The sequence below is a fragment of the Peromyscus eremicus genome, chromosome 3 (genome assembly GCF_949786415.1).
Source record: "Peromyscus eremicus chromosome 3, PerEre_H2_v1, whole genome shotgun sequence".
NCBI classification, from domain to species: Eukaryota; Metazoa; Chordata; class Mammalia; order Rodentia; family Cricetidae; genus Peromyscus; species Peromyscus eremicus.
Genome location: NC_081418.1, coordinates 42,938,034 through 42,965,112, shown reverse-complemented (window position 1 = coordinate 42,965,112; position 27,079 = coordinate 42,938,034). Strand labels below are relative to the sequence as shown.

Sequence of the window (27,079 nt, the reverse complement as noted above, 5' to 3'; positions counted from 1 at the left end):
CTTCAACATATACATTAAAACTAAACAGCCTCATTTTCCAATCCTCATTACCTGCCAATCCAAAATATATTATGCTAGGGTATCTCACTTAGTTGCTACTCAGCAACTTCATAGGGGCAGGTTTCAGACCATTCAAATCAATTCCATATGAAGATTAAAGTGACTATCCTTTCTATGTATTTTAAAGATGGATAAATCTTAATGGGTAACATTTATTTCATCATAAGCAAAACCCTATTTAAATAAATAGCGTTCTTTTTATTTATTCAATAATAAAATAAATTTGAGAATCATTTCCCATCAATGGAATTATCAAAAATGTAAAGTCAGTTTTAAAGACCCAGGTTTCACAGCAAAACCATAACTACCAACATAAATACCCCCTCACTGTTCTGACTTTAGAGTCAATCTATCTGCAGGCACAGCACAGTCACATTGCATACTGAAGCAACTAAAGGAGCTTGTTAGGGAAGTCAGAGAGCCCAGGATCAGAGTCCTCCTCTGACCTGAGCAAGGTAACCTCTAAATCTCAGGCTCCCTAGCTGTCAAGTATGTATCACATTCACCTTGGTGCTTGGGCAAAGACTAAGTCTAGGAATACATCTAACTGCTTGATAGAGAATGGAAGACACTCAGTAACTGCTTGTTATTGGTAGTCAGTGTATAGTGGGTTTAAGTAAGAGCTTTCCAAGCCTCTGGAAAGCTGTATGGTGTGGACAAGTATCTTATATATTGATCTCAGCTTCCTCATCTGCAGAACATAGGAAACTCATTGCAGGTTTGAGCCTGAAATTAAACAAAACTATATGAAAAAAGCATCTCGGGGACAGTGAATAACTATAGCCAACATCATCACAACCTACAACAATAAACACCTAAGAGTAGGGATCATTATAAAATGTTTTTACATGTTAGCATGTTCAATTCTATCAATGATCACTTACACATACCTCCCTTAATTCCCAAATTAGGTATAAATTTCAGAAAAAAAAGTACAATACAGATAAATTAATTTAAGCACACTGAAAAATAAAAGGCCAATGTTAAAGGTGTTATCTTGAACTAGACTTATTTTAACATTTAGAAATGGTTTTCTAGGAACAACTCTGCAATTGGAATTCTTTTCATAACTTCATGGGGTGGGGTGGGGTGGGGCAGTTCTAGGCATATGTGGTATATGTGCACCTATGTGTACAGATAAGTGCGTGTGTGCCACAGAGACCGGGAGTAGATATGGTATCCTACTCTATCACTCTCCACCTTGTTCCTTTAAGTCAGGGTCTCTCACCAAACCTAGAAGTAGGTTGGTACCCAGTTAGCCCCATAGGTCTTCCAGTCTCTAGCCCACCAAAAGCAATGGGGTTATAGGTTCGTCATACAAACCTGTCTATGTAGGATTTGAACTCAGGTCCTCAAGTTTGCACAGAAAACACTGACTGAGTGGTCTCTCTAGCCTTTTGCATGTCTTTAAACAACTAAAACACAAACGCCCTTAACAGAAGAACTCTTTCCCATCTATGACTGCTCACACAAACACCTGTATGGAAGCGGTAACGAAAACACACTGGTTAGGATAACAGACTGGAGTCAGAGTCTCTGGATTCAAACTCTGGCCTCACCTAGGTGGATGACCTCTCCATGACTGTTTCCACATCTGGAAAATGGAGATTTGGGGGAGCAAAGAGGGACAACACAGGTCTCATATAGCCCAAGCTAACCTTAACTTTTCTCTGTAGCTGAGGATGACTGTAAACTTCTGATTCTCCTGCTTCTGCTTCCTAAGAGCTTGCATTACAGGCATCTCCTACCAGGCCCAGCTTTTTGAGATTATTTAAAAGACTGTTAAGAATTAAATGAGCTAAAACACTTGAAGTATTCATAATAAAGATTGGCAAATGAAAGGTATAAGTACTCACCATTTTTTGTAATTACTACCACCACCCCAAAATGCCTAGATTTCTGTCAATAAATATTTGCTGTTTTGTAAACAATTTCAACAAATGGCTGTCTAAACCTAAAAAAAAAAAAAAAAAATCACACCTGCTTAAGACATTACATAGTACCTTTTACTATCTTACCCCATTAGAGGTGATTTTAGATAAAAAAGAAAAAATTCTTAAACTTCCTGTCATACAAAGTTATAACAGCCATACTTGCTAGCATAAATTCAGAACCAAGAATTTCACAATTAAGGCAGACACACACCAACTTGCCTGACAAGAGTCTCAAACTCAAGCCCCCTAACACTCAACTCTCTCCTTCAAAGGAAAACTTTCAGATTACTGAATTCTACAGTGCTTTAAAATAAAAACTAGTCTGTATTTCTACATTGCCATTGGGATTAAACAAGATACACTAAATGAGAGTACAAGTTATATATGTATATTACATACTATTTCCTCAATGGCCTTAAGAAACCTACAGCAATGGATTTTCTCCCAGTTCCATTTTAACTGCAACAGTAAGTTCTGTCCACTCCAAATCGAGTCTGATTAAAGCCACTATCCCACCAGATCGACTCTGTTTAGAAATGCTTTCTTCCTTAACGTGCCCATTCAACAGGTAATTCTAATGGGACTTGGAGTATCCAAATCTCGTGCCTTACACAACAAGCTTAAAGGAATGGCAAGACAACCTAATCAGTAAGTCAAGATCAGAGAAAGAAAAAAGTCATTGGAGGTGGAGAAACACCACCAACTCTAACCTAGACACAGAAAAATGTTAAACAGCCTCGGAGTCAAACAAGAGTTGGCCAAAACAAAAAGCAAACAAAAACAGGGGTTCAGGCACCTACAGCCACATGTCAACTTCAACTCAAGGTTAGTGTTTATCTAGCTCACCCTCAAATTAAAAGTCGGGTTCCAACATCAATCGGGGATGTGGCCATGTACCAGCCACCACCAGGCCACAACCGGCCAGATGAGGCCACAGGTCAGCAGCCTTCACCGGGCCACAGCTACAATGTCTCAGTGCCAACCCTTGACCTGGTGAATAGGAGGGCAGGCTGGCAGTCACGGGAGAGTCTTTTACAGGCAGCTTCACTTGGAGAGTCCCTGCCCGACTTGAGAAATTAAATCTGGACCAATGTGAGGAATTTCAAAAATACAAATGGAAAAAAGAACCATTGTTCAGGACACTCCCGAGACGTAGTCTTTTATTCGTAGAGCCACATAGCAATCCGTCAGTTCCTTGTTTTGTCCCTAAAGCCATTTCTGCTGAGATGGTGGTTCCCCAGGACGAGCAAGCACTCCTCCAGACCTGCCCTCCTTCCCTATCTTTTTCAGAACTTCCAGCCCCCAAAGCAAGGACACCCCTTTGCCAGTCCTCCAAGTTCCTGCCAGGATGCAGATGGACTCCGTAACTTCTCACGCCACCGGTGCCGCGCTAGGCACTTCTGATGCGGGCTCCGGAACTCCGGGGCTGCACGGCCGCCGAGCCGCACGGGAAGGACCCGGGCCCCCGACGCCCTGGCCGCCTCCGACGGCGGGGGCGGCTCGCCCGCGGCCGGACCCCGAGCCCCACGCTCCACCTCAACTCCCGCGGCGCAGGCCCGCCCCGCCGCCGCCCCGAGCTCGCTCCCGGGCCCTCACCCTGGCCTCGGCCCGCCAGGCCCGGAGCTCTCGGCCGCCGCACCGGGCCGCTCGGCTCCGGAGGCCGCGCGTTCCCCTCACAGGCCCCGCCTGGGCCTCTCGGCTCCGCTCCCCTCCACGGCACGCTCGGCCCGACCGCGCTCCCGCCGGGCCGGGCCGACAGCTCGAGCGCGGGGCCCCGCACTTACTCGGGAAGGTAGGTGGAGGAGAAGGAGCTCCACTTGTGCAGCGCGTAGGGCAGAAGCCGGCACTCGGGCGCCGCAGCAACAGCCCCGCCAGCCGCCATCTTGTCAGCACCGTAGCGGCCGCCGCCGACCGCCGGCCCCTCCAGGAGGAGGGCGGGGACGGGGCCTGCTCTTAAAGGGGCCGCACCATGAAGCCAACCGCGCTGGGCGGGGACTGGCAGGTTGGCGGCCGCTTCCTCCGGTTTCCCACGCTGTCCTTTCCTAGCTGACCCTCCCGAGAAGGCTTTCCTGTGGGGCTGGAAGAGGAGTGGCACAGAGGACTTTTCTTACAAGCGCAGGTAAAGACAAAGCCAAGAACATATTGGAAAATTAAAAAAAAAAAAAAAAAATCCTGGTTATAGAACAGGAAGGGAAAATGACATCCGCTTTGGAAAGGGAAAACCTTTTCCGACTTTGAAAACCACGGCCCTAGCCTGTTTATGCATCCTTTTAGGAAGGAGCGGTGAGGAGAATTGAAGTGCAATAATAATGTATGGCCTTTGTCTCTGGGCTTGTCCTGAGGTTAAAATGTCCTTGTCACCGTGTTCCAGGGTCAGGTGGAGGCAAGAAAAGGAAAAGCTAGTGTGTTCAATCTCTAATGTCCTTCACCGTAAACATTTCTTGTGAGCCCTCTCCTAATAATATTCCTGTGGCATCGTTTTTTTTTTTTTCCAGAAATGACAGTAACCCACATACCAGGGAAAATGTCCTTAGAGTTGGGAAGCTGTGCGTTTCAGTTGGTAAATCTGCTTGCTTTTGATTTTAACATAAATCTAGCCCAAACGTTTGGAAAGAGAAAAATGCTTGAGAAAAGACCATATCCTCTTCAGAAGGAATAGTGAGTACCCTGGCGCCCTGACCTCCCTGCAACACACACACTGCTGTTCAGAAAACCAGAAGGGCAGCTTCTTATCATAAAAGGAACACCTAGTCTACATATGTGGCAAAGTTAGATAATGCTCCCACCTAGTACCTATTTCTCAGGGTCATAAATATTTATGTCTTTGCTTAACCATTGACATTATCAAAATTGTGTCACTCCTTGCCTAAGAGGTTGGTCTCCTGAAAGCGTGGATAGTATCATTATGTCAAGCAGAGGATGAAAAACCTCAAGCAAAGAGCATCTCAATAAATGATCGGATGACCCCAATAGTTATACTCTCTTTGGTTATGATCATTAACCTGCCCATCAGCTCTCTCCAGTTCTTTGTTAGATTCATTTCCACTGGGGGGATTTTTGTATTGGCCTCTAATAGGAAACCATCTGAAACATCAGCTAGGCCTCAAGTAGAATCGTCTTTAAGGTTCCTTGTGCTTTAAGTGTGTGAGTCTGCTGGGAAAGGGTGGGATCTGGAGCAAACGCTCTAAACCAGAAACTTGAGTTAGAAAACCACCCGAGATTGAGGAAGTCAGCTACAGAGAGATTAGCATGGGGGAAAAGGTTGTCTCTGAAAGGGAGATGAGATGGGAATTCACTCCAGTTAGTTTGAGGACCCACAATTTGCTAATGCTTCTTCTTACCTCAATCTTAATAAGTCCTTTTTTATTTTTCCAGGCATAGAATTGTATAGTTCCTGACCAAACTTTGTGAAAAACAGGTATCAATCAAGTCTTCTTTTTGAGATTGTAATTTAATTACAACATTTTCCCTTCTAGCCTCCCATATACCCTCCCCTGCTCTCCTTCAAATTCATGGCCTCTTTTTTTATTAATTGTTATTACATGCATATATGTACTCGTATATAAATATTTATTCCCAAGTATAACCTGTTAAGTCCATATAATATTCCTATATGTATGTTTTCAGGGCTGACCATTTCACACTGGACAACCAATTGGTGTGCTCTTCCCTAGGGAGGGCCACCTCTCCAGCTTCCAGCTTTCCTCCGCTGCCTGTAGCTCTTCATGTAGCTTTGTGGCCCAGTGGGCTTCTTCCACCCCCACCCCAGGTTTAAAACCAATCTTCTTGCTGGGCGGTGGATCTCTGTGAATTTGAGGCCAGCCTGGTCTACAAAGCAAGATCCAGAACAAGCACCAAAAACTACACAGAGAAACCTTGTCTTGAAAAACAAAAAACGAAAAGAAAAAAAAAAAAACAACAATTCTTCTTAAGTGTTAAACTTTCTTTCTTTTCTTTCTTTCTTTTTTTTTTTTTTTTAAGTGTTAAACTTGCCTGTAACTGTTTTTTTGGTAGGGAGGGGAAGTTGTTGTGATTGTTGTTGTTTTCACGACACAATCTACCTACTAAGATCTGACCTGACTGGCTTCCAATCTGCAGAGGACCTCTTGCCTCTCCTTCTCTTGAGTACTGGGATTACCACACCCCGCTCTTCTGTGACTTTCTATACCCCTCTACTAGAAATGGCTTAACAAGGGGCCCTTCATTATCCCTCCAGCATGTGCTAGGGCTCTCTCCTTTTTCTGCTTTCCTTTATCCCCCAAGTCCTCCTCAGCACTCTATTCTGGCCTCACTAGACAAGCATTCCAAATCCCTACTTATGTGGTGTGCATCCTCTCTGTCTCCAAGGTGTAGTCTGTTCCTGGCCTGAAATATCTCTGCACCCCATATTTTACCTGGCTAACTCTGTTCTTCAGATTATTTTATCTTGGAAAAATCTTTCCTCATCATCTATTTTAAGATTACTTAGCTGAGTGATGGTGGCATGCGCCTTTAATCCCAGCACTCTGGAGGCAAAGGCAGGCAGATCTCTGGGAGTTCAAGGTCAGCCTAGTCTACAGAGTGAGTTCCAGGACAGGCTCCAAAGCTACACAGAGAAACCCTGTCTCGGGGGAAAAAAGAATTACTTGACATTTTCTACATTTCCCTGAGTTCCTCCTCCTTAGCTTAAAAATCATCACAATATGCTTCTGTTTCTTTTGTATTTCTCTGTCCTGTAAAAGGTAACTCCCATTATGGTAGGAGCCATGCATATCCAGTTCACAGTGGCAGCTATATTTTGCAGTCTCCATGTATACATAGGAGATGTTCAGTAAGTGCTTATTGAAGAATGAATAAATAGTGCTAAAAGAGAGTTTCAATTAGAGGCAAATGTACTGCAGAGGAAAGAGTGTCAAAACACTGTAAATATGTGTCCCTTAGGTATGATGGCCAAGCACAGTATAAAGAACTAGGAGAGCATGGCTTTCCTATAACACAAATTTCACAAATGATGAAAAATGTAAAGTATCCTTATGTTAATAGAAATACAAACAGATGTATTGATACTCAGCCCAAAATTCATAGAAATGTTAAAATAAAGTTGGAAACCCAAGAAATTGCAGACTCTGCAGAAGATTACTAACAGCTAAACTTCTAGGGGTCCATCTTTACTTTCTTCTGCCTTTCGGCCATGACTTTAGGTGGTGGGGTTGTTTGTAGAGATGCACAAGGAAGGCCTGGGAATTGACAGCAGCCAGCAGTCACCCTGTACCATTGTCCTTCACAGATGGGGCCTATTGTGCCATCATGGAGCATGAGGATCATCGGTTTTCAGAGATCAGCAGTGCTATGGTAACACACAGCGTTAGTTACCCATTCTTCTTATCCCCCAGAGGGCTCTGTGGTATATTTCTCAAATAAGTCTCACTTGCTAGCAGCTCTCTCTCTCTCTCTCTCTCTCTCTCTCTCTCTCTCTCTCTCTCTCTCTCTCTCTCTCTCTCTCCCCTCCCTCCCTCCCTCCCTCCCTCCCTGAAAGAAAGACTTACTGAGGGAAGCTATGATGCCCCAGGTTGTCCCAGATGCTAGGGAGACAATGGTGAACAGAGGAGCCAGACCAGGCCCCACTTCATGAAGCTAACATTCTCTATTTGGCCAACACATATAAGTCATCTAGATCATTTTAGTCTGTGCTAAATGCTAAAAAGAGACTAATCCAGAGTTGTTCTTAGATCAGCCAGGTTCCCTAGGAAGATAATATTTGAGCTAATGTCTGTATAATGAGGAGGAGCCAATCACTATAAAAGGCAGGCTTAAGCCAGGCACTGGTGGCACACTCCTTTAATCCACTTGGGAGGCAGAGGCAGGTTGATCTCTGTGTGTTCCAGGGCAGCCTGGTCCAGGACAGCCAGAGCTGTTATATAGAGAAACCCTGGCTCGAAAAACAAAAAACAAACAAACAAACAAACAAAAAGTCCAGACAAAGCATTGACTGATACAATGCTTTATTCAAGGAGGTTCCACTGTTCGGTGATACATGAAGACCCCCCTTTTTTTTTTTTCAAAAGCCTATCCATCCTGTTTGATCATATCACCATTCTTCCCAAATGAGTTGATAATTGGGAATGATTTTAATAAACTATGAAGTATTTTCAAATATCAAATGTTGCCTAGTAATAGTACTAACGACCACAAGAGAGGCAAAGGAACACAAACACAGCCGAGTCTGCTTTCCTGCAAAGGAACTTACCAGTTAGCTGAGGGCAAAAGGCACTTCCTTGCTGTTAAGGAAGGGGTTTTGTAGTTATTCGTGGTAAGTTATACACTGCTGTGACAAAATACTTGAGACAGGGTAATTTATCAAGAAATTTATTTCTCCCAGTTTCTGACAGCTCAAGATCAAGAGGCATACAGGTTCAGTGTCTACTGAAAGCCTGTCTTTCTGCTTCTAAGATGGCGTATGTCTTCTGGAGGGAAGAAGTGTTATATCAGAACATAGTGGGAGAGGAGAAAAAAGGAGCCTAGCTAGTTCCCTGCAACCTTTTTATGAGAGTACTAATCCCATTTTTGAAAGTGAAGCCCTCTACGCTTATTGATCTCCTAAAAGCCCCATCTCTTAATTGGGGGTTAAGTTTCAACATGAATGTTGGAAGGGATATAACATTCACACCATAGCAAAGGATTAAAACATACTTGAAATAGACTAGAATATACTCAGTGCTCTACATAGTTGATTAAAATAAGTCCAAGAATGTAGCAAGTCTTTCTCTGTACTGCCAGCTCCCAAATAATGACACAGAGACTTCTTATTAATTATGAAAGCTTAGCCTTAGTTTAGGCTTGTCCCTCTAGCACTTTAACTTAAATTAACCCCTATTTTTGTTAGTCTACGTTCTATCACAAGGCATTACCTCTCTTCCATCTTGCACCTCCTGTGTCCTCTCTGTGTCTGGCTGGCAACTCCATCTTTCTTTTTTCTGGCATCTTCTCTGTCCCCAGAAGTCCTGCCTAACCTCTTCCTGCCTAGCTATTGACCATTCAGCTCTTTATTAAACCAATCACAGTGGCACATCTTCACACAGTGTACAAATATCCCACAACACAATAATTCATCAGTTAAGGAAAACAATCTTGACATAAAGGCCCATGAGGTAGGTTCTTGCTTTAGTTCACCAGGGCCACTCAGAGTTCATGGTCTCTAACAGATTTTGATGATTAGAACAAGTGAAACATGACAAATTATTCAATTTGCTGTCTTCTAAGCAAGCTCTGATATACATGAAAAATGTCCTTTTACAGTAGTATTCAACAGATGAGAACACTAATGCCCAATGATGTTAGCTGCTATGGCACCTAAGACATTTATACAACTGAGCTATTTGCAGATGCGCATCTAGAACCCCACCCCTGATTTTTCCTATGCATTTCATGAGAAATGTGAGCGCTAACCTAGGTTAAGGTGAGCTTCTGAGAACGTCTGTGAGAAATTATTCTGATTAGGTTGATTGATGTGGCAGACTGTTCCCTAGGTGGGAGATTCTAAACTGTATACAATGAATAAAGCAGGCAGGGTGCTGGCATTCCTAGTTCTCTGCTTTCTGACTGTAGATGTAACGTGACCAGCTACCTCAAGATCATGCTGTCTTATGTACCTATGATCTGTGAGCTAAAATAAGCCTTTTCTCCCCTGAGTTGCTTTTGTCAGGGTATTTTATCACAGGAACAGGAAAACAAATTAAGATAGATAATCGGTACCAACCTGACCACACAGCTCTTAGGCCTTTGGAATTGGTTTATGGGAGGAATGTGGAAGAGTTTGGCACTTGGGACTAGAAAAGCCCTGGAAGGCTGGAAACGAAGCTTAATGGGTTGTTCTGATAGGGGCTTAAAAATACAAGAGCGCTGAAAAAATGCAGACAGTGGAGGCCAGATCCCACCAGGAACTGGTCCAAGGACCATTCATGTGATATTTTGACTAAAAATCTGGCTTCATTTTGCCCATATCCCGAGAACTTGAATGAAGTTGACTTTAAAGCTAATGGACTAATTTGTTTAGCAGAGGAAACTTTAAGTGAGGAAAGAATTCAGGCTAGTGATGAGGGAACAACTGTAATTATTAAGTAGAGCAGCACTACTGAAGAGAAGCCTCCTGTACTGCACTGGGAGAATGGGAAAAGTACCCTGAGAGCAAGATCCCACCCACCAGAGGCTCCGTACCATGAGGGTTTCACCAACATCAGCCTAGAATGCATATGGACATTGCTATGGCTGTGGTACAAGGGGGCCTGGCTGCATCAGGAACTGGCAACAGAATCTGGCAACATCATCCATGCTACCATGGCACTGATTTTGAAGTCATTAAAAATGAAAACTTAGACACAGTCATGGAGTCCTGATCTGTGGTATCAAAGAACCACTGAGGCCAGGAAATGTGTGGCAGAGTCAGAGTCCCTACAAGGAGGCCCTGAGAGGCCGGTGCATGAAGCTGTAAAGGTGACACCCATGGGGCTGTGGTGACCATGGGGCATCAGAGATGCTAGGACCATGGGCTGTCCGCCAAGGAGAACTGACAGCGTGAGTGAAGAGAGACTATGTGTGTTACAGGCACAGAGCTGGAGCTGGGCCAGCCAAGCCATTTGGAGCCCAGCTGATTATATTACAAGCCTCTGATGCTATACAAAGCTGTGGGATTTGGGGTTTGCCCTACTGGATTTTGGTCTCACTTTGTTCCAATCATTCCTATGCCCCTATTCTTCTTTTTTGGAATGGAAATGTTTACTATATGCCATTTTATGTTGAAAACATGTAACTTGTTTTTTATTTTATAGGAACTCACAGTTAAGAGACTTTGTAACTGTTATTGGCTATGGCAGTGATTCTCAACCTGGGAGTCAGGACCCCTTTAGGGTCACAGTGTCACATACCAGATATCCTACATATAAATTATTTTCATTATGATTCATAACTGTTGCAAAATTACAATTATGAAGTAGCAATGAAGATAATTTTGTGGTTGGGGGTCACCACAACATGAGGAGCTGTATTAAAGGGTCTCAGCTTTAGGGAGGTTGAGAACCACTGGGCTATGGGGACTTTTGATGTTGAGATGCATGCACTTTGCTTTATAAGATGGTCATAAGCCTATGGGGACAAGAGTTTGGGTCCTCAGGAACAGGAATTACAGATGATTATGAGCTACTGTATAGATTCTGGGAACTGAATCTGGATTCTCTGCAAGAGTAACAAGTGTTCTTAGCCAATGAGCTAGCTCTCCAGCTGCAGAAGACCCTTTTCAACTGTCAGGGAGACCATTACCTGGGTAGGTTCTGAATTGGATGAAGTGAGCTGGGCACTAATGTTCATCTTCCTTTGCTTTCTGACTCTGGGTCTAGTGTGTCCAGCTGCCTCACTTTCTCTGCCAGGATGGACTGTACCCTGGCACTGTGAGCTGAAATAAGCCCTTTCCCCCTTGAGTTGCTTTTGTTAGGGTTTTGGACTTTGTTGTTGTTGTTTGGTTGGTTTTGTTTGTTTGTTTGTTTGTTTGTTTGTTTGTTTTATCACAACAACAGGAAAAGAAACTAAGATATTAAGAAAGTCCCCAGAGAGACTGGAAGCATGAACTCACCCCATTGAACATTTCTTGAATACTAGGAGCTTCCGTTACTATCTCAACTCTCAGAACAGCCCAGCCAGTACACTGAGATGCTCGGACATCAAGAATCACCGAACTTGTATGTACCCTGTCTATTGTAAAAATCCCATGGGTGTGCATTCTCACCATCACTCCAGGACTCAGGATTCAGAGAGCTAAGTAGAAGAATCTTTGATATATTCCTAAAACTAACAATTATGATTCCAGGCTATGGTGGCGCATGCCTTTAATCCCAGCACTCCTGAGGCAGAGACAGGTGTTCAAGGCCAGCCTGGTCTACAAAGTGAGTTCCAGGACAGCCATAGCTGTTACACAGAGAAATCCTATCTTGAACACCGCCCCCCCATAAACAAACAAACAAAAAACCTAACAAGTTATGAAATCTTCATTTTTTTTCCAGAGCAGAGGGTAGAATTCTAGGCCTCAGGCATACTAGACAAGCTCTTTCTACCACAGCTGCGTTCCCTAGCCCTGAAATCATTTCTTTAAGCAAAATGCTGTCAAAAAAAGAACAAAAGAAATGCAAAAAAGACGGATGTGATTTTCTTGTTGTTGAGTAAGTGGGTAATTAGTTTGGGGTTATTTGTTTGTTTCTTAAGTCAAAAATATTTCAGCCCTTCGCCCACCCAGCAGGACCTTTGGCCAAGTCACTGGTGAACCCGGACTTGGGCTTCAGGTGTGCCATTCAGGTCTGTCTGCTCCCAGGAGGTGGCAGCAGCAGCCGCCACCTCAGTGTCAGCCGCTGGGGAACTCGGGCAGAATGCCTCTGCTTTCCCATTGGCATTCCAACCTAGACATTCCTGCTTCCAGAGACCACTTTATCCCTTCCTTGGTTTGCTGAGTTTGTTTGGAGCCAGGCACTGGGAGTGTAGGAGCTGGCACAGAGTCCCCTTTATAAGTGCCTAGCTTTTTCTGTAAACATTTCGGTCTAGGCTGTGACCTTGAAGCATGTGTGAAGGAGGCTGAGAAAGTCTCCAGCCAAAAGGAAAGAGCTTCAGAAAGAAACAACCAGGAACTGAAACTCACAGCCCCACAAGCATAAATCTAGAGGGCACCACGCAAAGAATATAGATTCTTGACCTGGGCTCTCAGCCACCAGCCTACTTACTGACCTTGTCCTTGAACCTGTCAGAGCTGCAATTCCTATCAACCTTTTGTGGACTAAGGTGATCTTCGAGCATCTACTGGTTTTTAATTTGTAGGGGGTGGGCGTGCACAAATGTGCATGTGTCTGTGAAAGCCAGAGGTCAACCTCACAAGTCGTTCACTTTATCTTTTTGAGACAGGATCTCTCGCTGACCTGGAGCTCACCAAGGAGGTTAGGCTAGCTGGCCAGCAACCCATAGGGACCTACCTGTTCCCACCACTCTAGTGCTGGGATTAAAAGAGCACACAACCACTCCAGACTCTTGTACTTGGCCACTGGAGATTGAATTCAGTTCCTCATGCTTGAGCAACAAGCACTTTACCCAACTAAGCTATATCCTCAGTCCTAATTTTTAAATTTCACTTTTATTATTTGGATTAAGTAGGACTGCCCTTCACCCTTGCAGAATTTAAACAAATCTTAGACACAACAAAGCGCTACTTGGTTCCAAGTTAATCCCAGCTGAGCACATATCCTGGTCTGGCAGACACTGCCAGCTGCATAGGAGGTGGGCAGAAGTCCCAGGAAATGTCTGGATGCCACACAGCTATGGATGAACTGTCAACTGCTGGAGATTGCTTTGCAAATTACCACATCCAAATGAAGCCGACAAAACGATATTTCAAAAAAGCAATTAACACTGATTCCTAGTGTATTTAGAACCAAAAGGCTTTGGGGGCTGGGGGCAGGGTGAATTGGCTCAGAAACATCGTATCCCAACCTTCCTGGTTGAAACGTCCAAGATTAAGGAGCTTTGAAGTCAGACTCATTCTATCCTTTCCTCCCCACTCCCCCACAGGACGGGCTTTGTGAAAACCAGGCACAACTAGTTCTTCTCATTTCCCGTTTCATCTAGTTGGCTCTAATTCCCTTGTTTTGTTACTTAAACTTCCATCTCGTCATTGAAGTAGGCATTTACCCATCCTCTCCCATGGGTACAGAGAGTACACCCGATTTATGTAAGAGTCTGTTCAGAAATGGTTGATATTAGAAAAAAAATTCAGTATTAGTGGTAGTGTTGGTGATGGCAATAGTCTTGTTTGTGTAAGGCCACAGACCAAATGTCATATTTCCTAATGATGGGTATTGATAGAGTAGAATCATCTAGAAGTAAGCCCATAGTTCCATAGAAATTGGCCTCCATGAGTCTGTCAAGACAACTCTTCCTCTTTCATACAAAAGGTGCCATATTAAAATCTCTTTTGGATTAAGAGCATTGCCTCCAGAAAGCCAGTGTCAGTGTGTATACACACACACACACACACACACACACACACACACACATATGAACAGTAAACTGTGGAGTGACCATGACAGGAAACCTGGCAGTAAAAAATAATTCCAGACAGCTGCACATTAGAGAGGAGAACCCAGAGGGCAACTCAGAGAACAAGGGGACACGGGGATGTCCAGGATGACACAGAATGTCCCCGACAGTGGCACGCAGTGAACCAAGGGGAAGTAGTCCATGTCTCCTGGTTCTACCAGATCCCAGGTCAGTCTCAGCTGAGTTGGCATTCAATGTCAAAAAGATACTAGGTGTCCTGGGAATCCAGTTCAATCATCTCATGCCCTAGGGTGACTTGTGAGAGTTTGTTCTTTCCTTCCGTCTTGGGTCCTGAGGATTGAACTCAGGTCATCAAGCTTGGCTATTGGTGAAATTATTAAGGCCACTCCACGTAGTTAAAAGGGAGATTTATTTAATGGCGTAACTTACAAATGAAGGGATAGGTAGGTGGTGTGTTCTAGGAAAGACGCAGCGCAGTCTGGCGGTGTTCTCTGGAGGACTCTCCTTGGTCTACCTCTAGCATCCAGGGTCCAAGCAGGAAGACAGCGTGGTGCATCCTGATCTCAGATCTTCAGGGCCCTTGCTTGGCCCCGCCTTGTAGGCATGACAGTTACCAAAGCCTCAATGGGGGTTGGAACTTCCAGACCAAAGCTGGAATGGCTACCCACTACACTTGGCAGCAAGCACCTTTACCAATGAGTCCTCTTGCCCACCCTCAAATGCAAATTTTTGTAAAAGACTTTATTGTGTTGTTAATTTTTTTAAATTACTTATTTTGTGGGTCCATGTGGCATATGTGAGTGCTGGGGCGGGGGTGCTTGGCAGTAACTGCCTTTACCTGCCGAGCCATCTTGCTGGTCCCTGAAAATTGTGATTTATGTTCTTGTATATTTATAAATAATGCTCTAATAACCTCTTCTCCCCAGTGCCACAGCCAACTTAAAGTGACACCATATACTAAATAGACAGGATAAAGGTTCAGAACCTCTGACCTCTGGCTTCACTTTATCCAGCTTGACTTGGGATGTACTGATTCCGAAGACATATGCTTTCTCTGTGTATCCTTTTATTATTACTATTTACATAGTCTTCCTGTGTAGTTTTGGGTGGCCTGGAACTTACTGCACTGACCAGGCGGGCCGGCCTTGCATTCACAGATCTGCCTGCCTCTGCCTTCAGAGTGCTGAGATTGAAGTTTGTGCCCCCACGCCTCACCCACCTGTTTCTTTTACCATTGCTGTGGTAAAATATTCTGGCCAAAGCAACTTGAGGAAGAAAGGGTTTATTTTAGCTCACAGTTCAAGGGGGCAGCAGCTGAAAGCAGCTGATCACGTGACATCTGCAGTCAGGAGAGATCAGTGAGGGCCTGCCTGCCCGGTGCTCATCTCCCTAAGTCCAGGATTCAGTTAGGGATGGTACTACGCATAGCAAAGGGTCGCCCCACAGAGTGACAGTCCCTGCCAGGCATGCTCAGAGGCCCATCTCCCAGGTGACTCTAGACTTTTCTCAAGTTAATGACACTAACCATCACATGCTTTAAAAAGAAAAACAAAACAAAACAAAAACAAAAACAAAAAACACATCAATCTAAGTCTTTGGGGGGGGCGGTTAGTTTGAGACAGGGTTTCTCTGTGTAGCCCTGGCTGTCCTGGAACTCACACTCTGTAGACCAGGCAGTCTTCAGCTCACAGAGATTCTCCTACCTCTGCCTCTCGAGTGCTGGGATTAAAGGAGTGTGCCACCACTTAATAAAAAAATCTAATCGCAACCACTTAATAAAAAATCTAATCGAGATCTTGGCTTCTCCTTTCTGGCTTGTTTGTTTAATTTTTCCCTATTTGCTGATTTATGTATTTCCTTATGTTCTTTTTGACTGTGTCTCACTACGTCGCCCAGAAAGGCCTGGAACTCAAGTCCCTCATCCGGTCTGGTCCTCGAGCCTTTCTGCAGCTCCTCCTCCTCTGATCTTTTCTCTGCCCCACAGTACAGAAATCTTTGTTCTCTTTCATCATCTTTTCCCCTTGAAGCTCCTTCATTAGAAAGTATGGGGTGGGGGAGCACTGTCACACATTTATAATTTTATTATTCAACAAGATACTTTATTTTTAAGAGCAGATAAGTACTAAAAATAGATTTTTCTCCCCAAAGACTCCCAAAGGGAGGGGAAAAAAACCTTGCTTATAGTTAGCTTCTTCCTTAAGTACTAACTGTAATAATTATTATTTCAGTGATTTCCTGGATTGGCCACAGATGACTTTGTTCATGTAGCTCATTGACCCTTGCTTGGAAAGTCCTTCTCAGTTCTTCATAATCCGAGACAGCAGCTGACATCAATGTAAAAAGAGAAGCTAAAAACAGTTGAGTGTGTACGCCCTGAATTGCATATTCAGTTGCAAAATCATCATTATTATTGTAATTACAGAGGGGAGGCATTTCAATAATTGTTCAAAGTGTCTTCTTGAGGAAATAAGTAAATCAGGGCCAGCTGTCACAAGCCAATCTACAATAATGATCCCCGTATGTGCATCTTCGGGATTCATAACAATCTACAATAACAAATTTGTGCATTCGTCTACTGTCCCTGAACAGCCTAAAAAATAACAAACCTATGATCTGCTCTGATGTCTCGCTTGATAGTTCATTTGTATTTTTAAACAGCATCCTTGAATAACCTTAGAGTCATAAACTGCCAAACAAAAATTGCATCACCAATTTAATAACAAACAACGGTGGGTAGCCTGGCGTCCATCCACCTGTGACAGGATGGCCACAAACTGAGGTTTTGGAGCCAAGGGGAAGCCAGGTAGACAGATCTGCAGACAACTAAAACTGTTCAGAAAGAAACATCCACCAAGACAGACGTGCTTTATTGGCTTAAAAATTACAAACAGGAACTGTGAAGGCATGTTTTCAGCTTCCTTGTGAAATCAGCCCGAAGTAGTTCAGATTTTGCTCCTCCCAAGATACAGCTGTGAAATGACTAATAGAAATTAAGTGACATTGCACCAGGAACTAAATGTGCCACTTCACTGAGAACAGAAACCGTCCCCTGATAGAGGCCATCCTCACGGATTAATGCCTATAAGAGATGGCACAGAGAAAGTGCTGAACTGGGCCACTCCATAGGCAGAAAGAAAGATTTATTGAGGGATCAAACTGCCAAGGCAGAGAGAAAAGCAAAATGGTGGGGAAACAAGCAGATTGTATATGATAGTCAGCAGAATGGGGATCCGAGCTAACACAGGCTGTCAGGATTGACCCGGAACTAGATACCTTTGCCTGAAGTAGCTGACCTTTGGGAGAACGTTAAGGGGCAAAGTTCCTGGCACACAGAAACCTCCCTAAGAGATCTGCTTTTCTAGTGAACACATACCTTTAGGCTTGCTCACAATCCTTCAGTTTACCCAAGCAAAGTCCTCCTTTTTAGGACAGTGTCACCAGCACTACCATTTTAGAGGAAGGGGGCTTTGAACCTGACAATACCCCGGATGCTTTGAAGAGGACCAGCCAAGCACAAGCATGGTACATTTACAAAGAATGAGAATCATCCAGTCGCCTCCTCAAAATTTCCTCATATCCCAGTAGCTTTGAATTGTGGTTATATCTCTAATTTCATATTCTTGAAGAACCTCCAGAGACAGAGAAAGAAAGAGGAGAAAGAAAATTTCTTATCACATTGCTTTTCTCTCGCTGGGCCACTTAGGCTTTCCGAATCCAAGTCTTGCTGGAGGCTGGGCCTGAGCCAGGCGAGAAGGGTGAATGACCTCAAGCTGCTTCAGGAACTTGCCAGCTGCTCTGCTGCAGCCTTCTTAGGTGCTAAGAATCATCTTCCTCATCACAGTTGCTCAGTATATTTCCATATTTGCACTCCCAGCTAAAAGCAATTTAGCCAGCATGCAGCCTTATCTCGCTTCAGTAGTCCGAACATTTCCCACAACAGCATCAGAAGGGGCAGTGATGGACATTTTGAAAGTTGTTTTGAGGTAAAATTTGCATATTGTTAATTGTAAAAGTAAGACAATGATGAAAATAAATGGAAATTCCAAAATGGTTTTGTATAGAAAGAAAAAAATTCCCTTCTTGCCTTTATCACAAGTTTTAAAACACCGAGAATTATTTCTTGGCCTATATTTTCCATATAAGGACATCGAATGCATACAGTGTTTTTATGCAGAGTAGATTATGGAAATATACAGTATCTTGTGTGCTATATCGAATAATAAATCAGCAAAATTTCATGTCAGCATACAGAGATCTTTTAGGCACTAATGTGCCATAAAGCCAACCATTGCCTAATTAATGGACATTTAAATTCTTTCCACTTTATACTGTTATTATTAGAAATAATGCTTCCATGAATAACCTTACAGTCATGTCTATAGGAACCTCTGTTGTGACTTTATCCATAGAATAAATTACTTCAGAGAAGTTGCTGGATCGTAATATATGTACATTTAAGATGAGGAAGCAGAACTGTCAATCAGTGACAACATTTCCTTGCCCAGCATGTGCAAGGTCCTAGGTTCAAACCCAGCAACACACACGCAATTAAACGCTTCCAAACTGTAACCTCCCCACATGTCCTGATTCAGTTTCCATCAGCAGTCTACATTTACTATAACTTTGCTAAACACCAAATTTTTCTGAACTTTAAACATCGGTCACTCAGAGAAACATGGGCATGCTGTCATGGTTTGCATTTTTCTAAACACTCATGAAGCTGAACATTTTTCCCAAGTAATTTTGACCATTCCTACTTTTTGTTTGGTTGGTGGTGGTTGTTGTTTTGTGAGACAGGTTCTCATTATGTAGCCCTGACCAACCTGGAACTCAGAGAGATCTGCAGCCTGCCTCTACCTCCCCAGAGTACTGGGATTAAAGGTAAGATCCACCACATCCAACACCATTCTTATTTTTAGTATGTGAAGTATTTGTTCACATTCTTTGCCCATTTTTCTGTTCCTTTTGTTTTTTGATAACATTATAAAATTAAGATCTCCCTGCATAATGCATAAGCACTTTTTCTGTTGGATTGCCAATAATTTCTCCTTCTGTCCATTTGTCTTTGGCTCTGTTTACAGTGTTTCTCTGCTGCTGCTGCTCTTGCTGTCATTATATTCATTTTCACCATATAAAAGTTTTAAATGCGTTACATAAATTCATTTATCAGCATTTTTCCTTTCTGGTTTCTTAATTTGAGTGTGTTTTAAATGTTAGTTGTCTTGTAGTCGGGTCTCTTCACAGTATAGTTTGATTCGAATTCTACTGTGTCACATGGTACAAAGTAAGAAATTATTCTGAGTATGCAGCATATGTCAGTAATTCCAGAATCTAGGAGGCTAAGGCAGGAGAGCTGCTGTGAATTCAAGGCTAATGTGGACCACATATCAGGACCCTGTCTCAATAAATATGGAGCTGGGGCCATGGCTCGGTGCCTACCGTAGAAGCATGAGGACTTCACTTTGAATCCCCAGAAGTGACATGAAAAAGCTGGGAATGGTTGCATACATCTGTCACCTGAGCACTAGGGGGATGGAGATGGGCATCATAGATCCCTGTAGCTCATAGCCCGCCAATTTAGCCAGTGAGCACCAGGTTCAGTGAGAGACCCTGCCTCAAAAAGGTAAGTGGGAGTCATCAAAGAAGACTAGCCTCTGGCCTCCCTGCTCACACACACACACACACACACACACACACACACACACACACAAAACCAAGCAATTGGGTTTTATTGTGGAAAGAAAAAATTTACAAAGCCAGTGTCATTAAAAGAGACCCTATCCTCCATAGTTCCTTGGATAACTATCTGGCTAGAGAATGTTTTATGTCCCATTTAAAGGACATCTCCCTGCTCTCCCCTGTGGTGATATTGTGTTCCCCAAAATATGTGTACCCTAATAAACTTATCTGAGGTCAGAGAACAGAAGAGCCACTAGATATAGAGGCCAGAAAATGGTGGCGCACATGCCTTTAATCCTATCACTTGGGAGGCAGAGATCCATCTGGATCTCTGTGAGTTTAAAGCCACACTGGAAACAGCCAGGCATGGTGACTCACGCCTTTAATGCCAAGAAGTGAGCTCTGTGAGTTTAAAACCACACTGGAAACAGCCAGGCATGGTGACTCACACCTTTAATGCCAAGAAGTGAGCCTTTAATCCCAAGAAGTGAGGGCAGAAAGCAGAAAGGTATATAAGGCGTGAAAACCAGGAACTAGGCTGGTTAAGCATTCAGGCTTTTGAGAAGCAGTTCAGCTGAGATCCGTTTGGATAAGGACTCGGAGGTTTCCAGTCTGAGGAAACAGGATCAGCTAAGGAATTGGCAAGGTGAGGTAGCTGTGGCTTGTTCTGCTTCTCTGATCTTCCAGCATTCACCCCAATACCCAGCTCCAGGTTTGTTTTTATTAATAAGACCTGTTAAGATTCGTGCTACACCCCTCCCCCCACTTTCTCTCTCTTTTATATGCACAGGAATGAGAGCCGCCTCCTTAGGGAAAGGGATAATCAGACTATGTTGGCCCTGGGCATCCTGGATTTTGGGGCTTGTTTACCAGAGGTGCCTGGAAAACCAACATACCCTGCCCAGTGTTAGATTTCAGAGGCAGCGTCGAGGCAGAAAGCAAGAGGGAACCATGGTCTGACCTGAGCAGAGGAGACAAGACTATGTTTATTATCGTACACAACGAGGGCAGCCTCTCTCCCTTAGGAAATGGAGGGGTCTGCAAAGAGAACCAGCGGGCTGGGACTCTTTGGAGAGGCTTGGGAATGAGGAAGTAGTTGATGCAGCTGTGGGGGCTCCAAGGCACTCTATCACCCAGCACCTAGACTTTGGGTGGGATGCCACACAAGGAACAGGAAGCCAGTGGCCTCATGGGAAGCTGAGTTTGTGCACAGTTCTCCAGGCCTCTACACTCGGCCCCAGGCCACCCCCTGCCTCAGTCTAGTGCCATACACATGGTTTGAGCTAACTCATTGTTCAGGCAACTCCAAAGGGGAACTCAGATTCATTTAAGGCAGCCTGCTCCTTGTACTGTTATTAGATTAGTAAGGAGTCATGAAGTAGAGATGACTCCCCCAACCCCAGCTTTTTATTTGGAAGATTCTAAACTCCACAAAGTTTGAAAAAAATATAGTGAATGACCCATAGCTTTCATCTCTGTTCAGCTATTGTGTATATTCTTTTCATCCTTGTTTTATCTCTTCCTATGAGTCGACATTTTTATCCATTGAAGCGTTTGAAAATAAGTTGAATATTGAAATTTTAATTTAATATATTATAAATATATTAATTATATATTAATATATAATAGAAAATATATAAATTTAATATATAAATAATATAAAAATAAAACAAAATAATCCAGCATACGTCTTCAAAGAATAAGGACATTCAATATCACTATAATACCATTTCAGACTTGGGAAAATTAACAATGATTTAATAATATCTTTAAGTTCATATAAGAATTTCTACAACATTTTCCCCTTTTCCCAAAGATCAATCTTTGTTCCTTTTTCTCTCTTTTCTTTCTTTCTTCTTTCCTTGTCTTGCTTGCTTTCTCTCTTTGATGAGGTCCTCTGTAGCCCAGGCTGACCGTGAACCCCCTGTGTAGCCAAGGATGACCTGGGACTCCTCATCCTCCTACTTCCACCCCTTGAGTGCTTTGCAGATGTGCACTGCCATCCCCAGTCTGTGTCCTGCTGGGGACGGAAGCCAGGGCTTTGAGCATGTTAGGCAAGCACCCCACCAAATGAGCTAGATCCCCCAGCCCCTGCTAAGACCTTACATCGCCTTTGATTCTTTTTCTCTAGTCCAGTGTCCCAAGATGGACAGTTAGCAGTATCCACAGATATTTTTGATTATGGGGTGCTTCTGGCCTTGCATTAATTCGTTTTCTGTTGCAATAACAAGATACAGGAGGTTGGATACTTTACAATGAAGTTTATTTGCTTCATAGTTTTGGAGGCTGAAAGTCCATGGTTAGTTAGGTGATCGTATCTGTTTGGTCAACTCCTAAGTAAGGGTTTCAACTTGTTTCAAAGTTGGATGTTTAGACATGATTATTCCAACACACCCACCTCTATAGACTCTATTTCTGTCATCCACTAAGTCAGGGCTCTTGTTTTTCTCCCCGGAGAGGTCTCATGATTGTTCCCCAAGGGAAAAGACTCATTATCATTCCTAAAGTACAGCCACAGTGAATGCTGTCATCTGCTGAGAATTCTGCTTTACATATATTTAATTGTCACAGCATCTCTGCACATAAATAGCATTGCTACATATTAAGAAGGAAAAATCGGAGGCTTAAAAGGAGATACTAGAAAAACCATAGCCTTTGGGAATGGAGGGTTTGAAATCTGTACCGTCTATTTGATTCTGGATCTGGGGCCTCTGTCAACTTCATTTACTTATCTGTACCATGCTGAAGATGAGCAACTGGCCTCATAGGTTGAACATAGCTGCCTACCTGATCTAGAGTAGATGTTATTAGTTCTGTATATATCCTGATGATAGGTTAGGACTCCTGGGTCATGATGGATAATTCATGTTGTCACAGAGTTCACGAGCAGTTAATCAGGAGTTGATCACAGTCATTAATTCAGATAATTTGACATACATTTCAGTTGAAGATTAACTTTAGAGATATTTGGGGAACAAAGAGTTTGCTGATGAATCACTTAAGCAATATTGTAGGAGGGTGGTTATGACCATTCAACTTCTGGGAACACATAGCACCTCACATGCCTATCAGGAAGCTCTTTGGGAATTAATCTCCAAGCCGACTCCAACTTTGTTCACCCCCAAACAGTGTGATCATTCCTTCCACAAATAACAAAGGGATATGTTCTAAGACAGGGTAGAGAAGCAATCTCATCCTTATGAGACTATTGCAGAGTCTTCTTACACAAGCTCGGATGGCTGCCATGTCACTAAACCATATAATCTTATAGGTCATTGTTATACATGCATTCCATTGATAGATAGATAGTTGGATAGATAGATGGATGGATGGATAGATAGATAGATAAACGGATGGATTAGAGAGAGAGAGAGAGACAGAGAGAGAGACAGAGAGAGAGAGAGAGAGAGAGAGAGAGAGAGAGAGAAGGTATTTATGTCCACCATGTAAGGGCCTCAGATCTTCTGGAGTCGGAGTTACAGGCAAGTGTGAATTGCTTATCATTTGTGCTAGGAACTGAATGTAGGTCCTATGCAAGAGCATGCTCCTAACCACTAAGCTATCTTGTCAGCTCCTAATTCATTTAATTTTTAACCCAAATCTTAATAGGAGGTTCATGATTATGGTATTAAGGATCACTGTTTCATGACATGTTCTAGGCACCTGGGGTACATCAGAGATTAAAATGAATATTTTTTTCACTCTATTTGGGATAGATGGATGAAAAAGCAACAAATTTGTAAATTATATGCAAAAAAGTTAAGGGCTAATGACAAAACAATTTAAAGTAGGGATAGGTCACTGTAATTTTAAATTAGGACTGGCAGTCACTTAAAGGGTGATATTGGGCATGGCGTGGTGGTTCATGTCTTTAATCTCAGCATTTGGAAGCAGAAGCAGGTGGATCTCTATGAGTTCAATGTCACCCTGATCTACATAGCGAATTCCATGTTAGCCAGGGCTATATAGTGAGATCCTGTCTATAAAATTGAAGGGGGGTGTGATATTGGAATAAAAGTCTGGATGATGTTTAATAATTAGCAACCATCCTCCCATCACCTTTTAAAGTTTTAGGGCTGGGAAGGTATCTCAGTGCTTAAGAACACATACTGCCCTTGCAGAAGATCCATGTTGGGTCCCCACCACCCATATCAAGGTTTCACAACTGCCTATCACTCCAGAGAACCAGACCCCCTCTTCTAGCCTCTGTGGACACTTGCATGCCCATGGTGTACAGACCTACACAGGCACACACTGATATCCATTAAAAAAGAGCCTTTAAAGTCTTACAAGGACGTTTTTCCTTATGTGGCCCCTGTATTTTCTGTGTCTTTTGAAAGCACCCAGATGCCTTCCCACTTCGAAGGCGTAAAGAGCAGATGGCTATTTCAGATATGTCCTGTCTGTATACCAATGGGGTGGGTTAGCATGCTGCTTTCTTAGGGCCTGATGTGTCCCTTGAAGGGAGCTACTAGCCTTCATGGGACTCCATGACCACATGACCCCAAGGGAGGCACTTGCCCTTGAAAATAATTGAAGGACTCAAGCTAGAAAACCTCATCCTATGCAGGAGACACTTAGGAACTGCCCAGGAGAGTTTGTCTGGGTAGGAGAATATTGGTGAAGTCACACAACCATCCAAGAGTGAGGTTAAGGGACAGCGAAGCTGTGGTTTAGTTAGCATCCACTGTAGACTGAGCATAGGCAAATGCTCTCCAGCATGAACTGACTGTCAGGACCATCTACATGTAAAGGGGAGGAAACTAAGGCTTAGAGAGGGTGAGTAAACTGCCCACTGCACACACAGGGGAACTTAAGCACATCTCTGCCTGGCTCCAGAGCCCACGTTCCTACCTCATTAGTCAATGCTGTCTAGGATTAATCAGATATGGACTATAAAGTGCTATTGTTTCTGGAGCCCTCAAAAGACTGTCTCTCTGGAGTGGTTCCAGTTCTGAGTTCCGAAGTGCCTGTTGAACATAACTGCATTTTCTACCTCGTCTTCCTCTCCCGGGGTATCAGGCATGACTCAGGGGCTCGCCAGAGTCCCTTTCTATTATCCCCCCAACTTTCCGTTGCTTATTCTGTCTCGCCATGACTGCCTGTGATTCGCTCCATTTATAGCCCATACAGTCCTGCAACCCAGAGCTGCTTCCCCTCCCGCCCTGCCCTGCTTGCCCTGAGGGACCAGGCTCAGCAGGTACTGGTGCAGGTGTCTAGCGTCTCTGTGCTCCTCAACCAAGAGTATGGTTGTGGCTCCCTAAGAAGCTAACAGTGGGAGGTGACGTGGGATGAACTTTGATCACTGATAAACAGGAGAGGGGAAGGCCCCAGGAAGATGGCTTCCTGGTCTCCCCCTCCCAGGAGCTTACCTGAGGTATGGGTTCATCCTCTATCTAGCACAGTAATATTCTGCAAGGCCACTCGAGGAGGCAGACAGTCTTTGTGTGGATTGCTCAAGCACCCTCTGGCAGAACATCTGTCGTCTTCTTGCTCCCCCTTTCCTCTCACACTCACTGCCCCGGGATTGCATCTCCTAAATAAAACATGGCATTGTGTTTAGTTTGAGTTCTGTTTGTCTAGGAAACCTGAACTAAATAAAATATTCAAGTTCAAGTTCTTTCTCTTTGTAGGACCACTGCTTCTTGCATTCTCTTGAGTGTGTTCCAAAATAATAATGTCCTACACACACACACACACACACACACACACACACACACACACACACACAAAGATAAAAACAAATCTTTAAAAATCATACTGTCATTATCAGGACACCTAGTGATATTTGCGTATTTCCCATAAAGATGCGCAGTTTGTTTGAAAAGAAAGGAAAACTATTGAAAGAGTCCTTGGTACAAAAAAAGAAAAAAAGAAAAAGAAAAAAGAAAGCAAAAAGAAAAAGAAAAAGAAACAAAAAATTCAAAGCCAGGAACTCAAACTGGCCTCGCTCTTGCATACCTCCTTTCCTGAGTGTCTCACAGGAGCCTTCCCCTTGCCCAGGTTTGGGTGCCCATTATTCTCATTTAGACTATTAGAGTTGCTTTTTAATTTATCTTTGTTTTCACACTGACTGTTGCCAGCAAGTGAGTAGTCCTAAGACTAATTTTGTCTTGCTCCACCATGTTCAAAAACCTGTAGTAACTCTCACTGTTCGGAAAATGATGCCTCCTAAAACCACTCTCTGGCGGCTCTGTAACAACAGCAGAAGCCTGGTGCTCCAGGTCGTCCGTAAACTGTTGTTGACCAAGCCAATTAGACCCCTTTAAGGAACAGGGTATGAGATGTACTCGAGGGAGTCAGCTGTTGTTGTGGGCAGAACCTAAACGGTACACGGAAGAGGATGGCCACGGTCAGGGGGCAGCAGACACCATTGGGTAATAGAGGCTGAAAGGCAGAAAAAAAAATAATAATAGAAAGTTCCATGAAGCAAGGCCACCAGAGGTATGAGGCACGACAGCAAGACATCAGTAGGGTACAGAAACAGCACTTCACTACCGGAGGGCCCACAGGGACAGCTGAGCTGTATGCCAGATCCAGTGCCCACTGGTCATTGCTTCAGCTTAGCTCGTGGTACCCTGAGTTTAGCTCTGTTCTAGAAATGAAAATGTCACCTCTTGAGATTTCTATCAACCCAGATCATGGCAGGAACCTGAAGACACAGTCAACTGAGACTTTGAAAACAAGGTGGTTCGGACATTTTCACATGACAGGAGGCAGAGTGATGGGTGGTTAGGGTGTTAGGCACTCACAGGTTAGCAGTGGAGGAAGCCAGGGCTGCAGAGAAGGGGGAATGGAAGCCTGAAAGAACAGGAACTGTCGAGAACATGGTTTTCCCGAGAGCATCACAAACACTCTGCTAAAGAAAGAAGAGAGAAACCTCAGTGTCTTCCTCCTACTCTCTGATCCTTCCTAATATCTCCCATTGGAAAGCCCAAGGGTTAGCCAGAGGGCAATGGAACCCAGGTGGCATAGCATGGGAATAACAGGTTATCTAATACAGCCCAGGGCAGAGAACAGTATGGTGGTTCCCTGTTCCCCACCCCATAAATGTCCACTGCCTATCTCCAGAACCCAAGGGTACTTACTACATCCTGTGACAAAAGATAAGACTGCAATTGAGGATCACGAGAGGAGAGGCTCATCCCACATTTCTGGGTGGGTCCTCAGTGCAGCCACACACATTCTTACAAGGCAGTAGCAGCAGCAGGGGAATTGTACCACAGTAGACAAGGAGGCCATGTGACCACAGAAACAGCTTGGACTGGAGTGGCCAGGAGCCAAAGAAGGCCTGAGGCTATCAGTAACTGGAAGAAGCGAGGGACAGATTATCTCCCCTCCCC

General features: G+C 43.7%; 1 protein-coding gene and 1 long non-coding RNA gene across 2 annotated transcripts in view; one reads left to right on the top strand and one right to left on the bottom strand.

Annotated features, from left to right (window-relative positions):
- Nucleotides 1-3,929, bottom strand: part of Mkln1 (muskelin 1) — a 123,474-nt gene extending 119,545 nt beyond the window's left edge. Inside the window, exon 1 of the mRNA XM_059257014.1 lies at nucleotides 3,779-3,929. Within this exon, the coding sequence (XP_059112997.1) occupies nucleotides 3,779-3,876 (98 nt within the window). The 5' untranslated portion in view covers nucleotides 3,877-3,929. The remainder of the gene's footprint in view (nucleotides 1-3,778) is intronic.
- A 614-nt stretch (nucleotides 3,930-4,543) lies between these two features.
- Nucleotides 4,544-18,107, top strand: LOC131906774 (uncharacterized). The gene is made up of 4 exons (XR_009378198.1): nucleotides 4,544-4,652; nucleotides 5,370-5,412; nucleotides 7,261-7,325; nucleotides 16,286-18,107. It is a non-coding gene; the product is annotated as an uncharacterized LOC131906774 (long non-coding RNA).
- The last annotated feature ends 8,972 nt before the right edge of the window (nucleotides 18,108-27,079 follow it).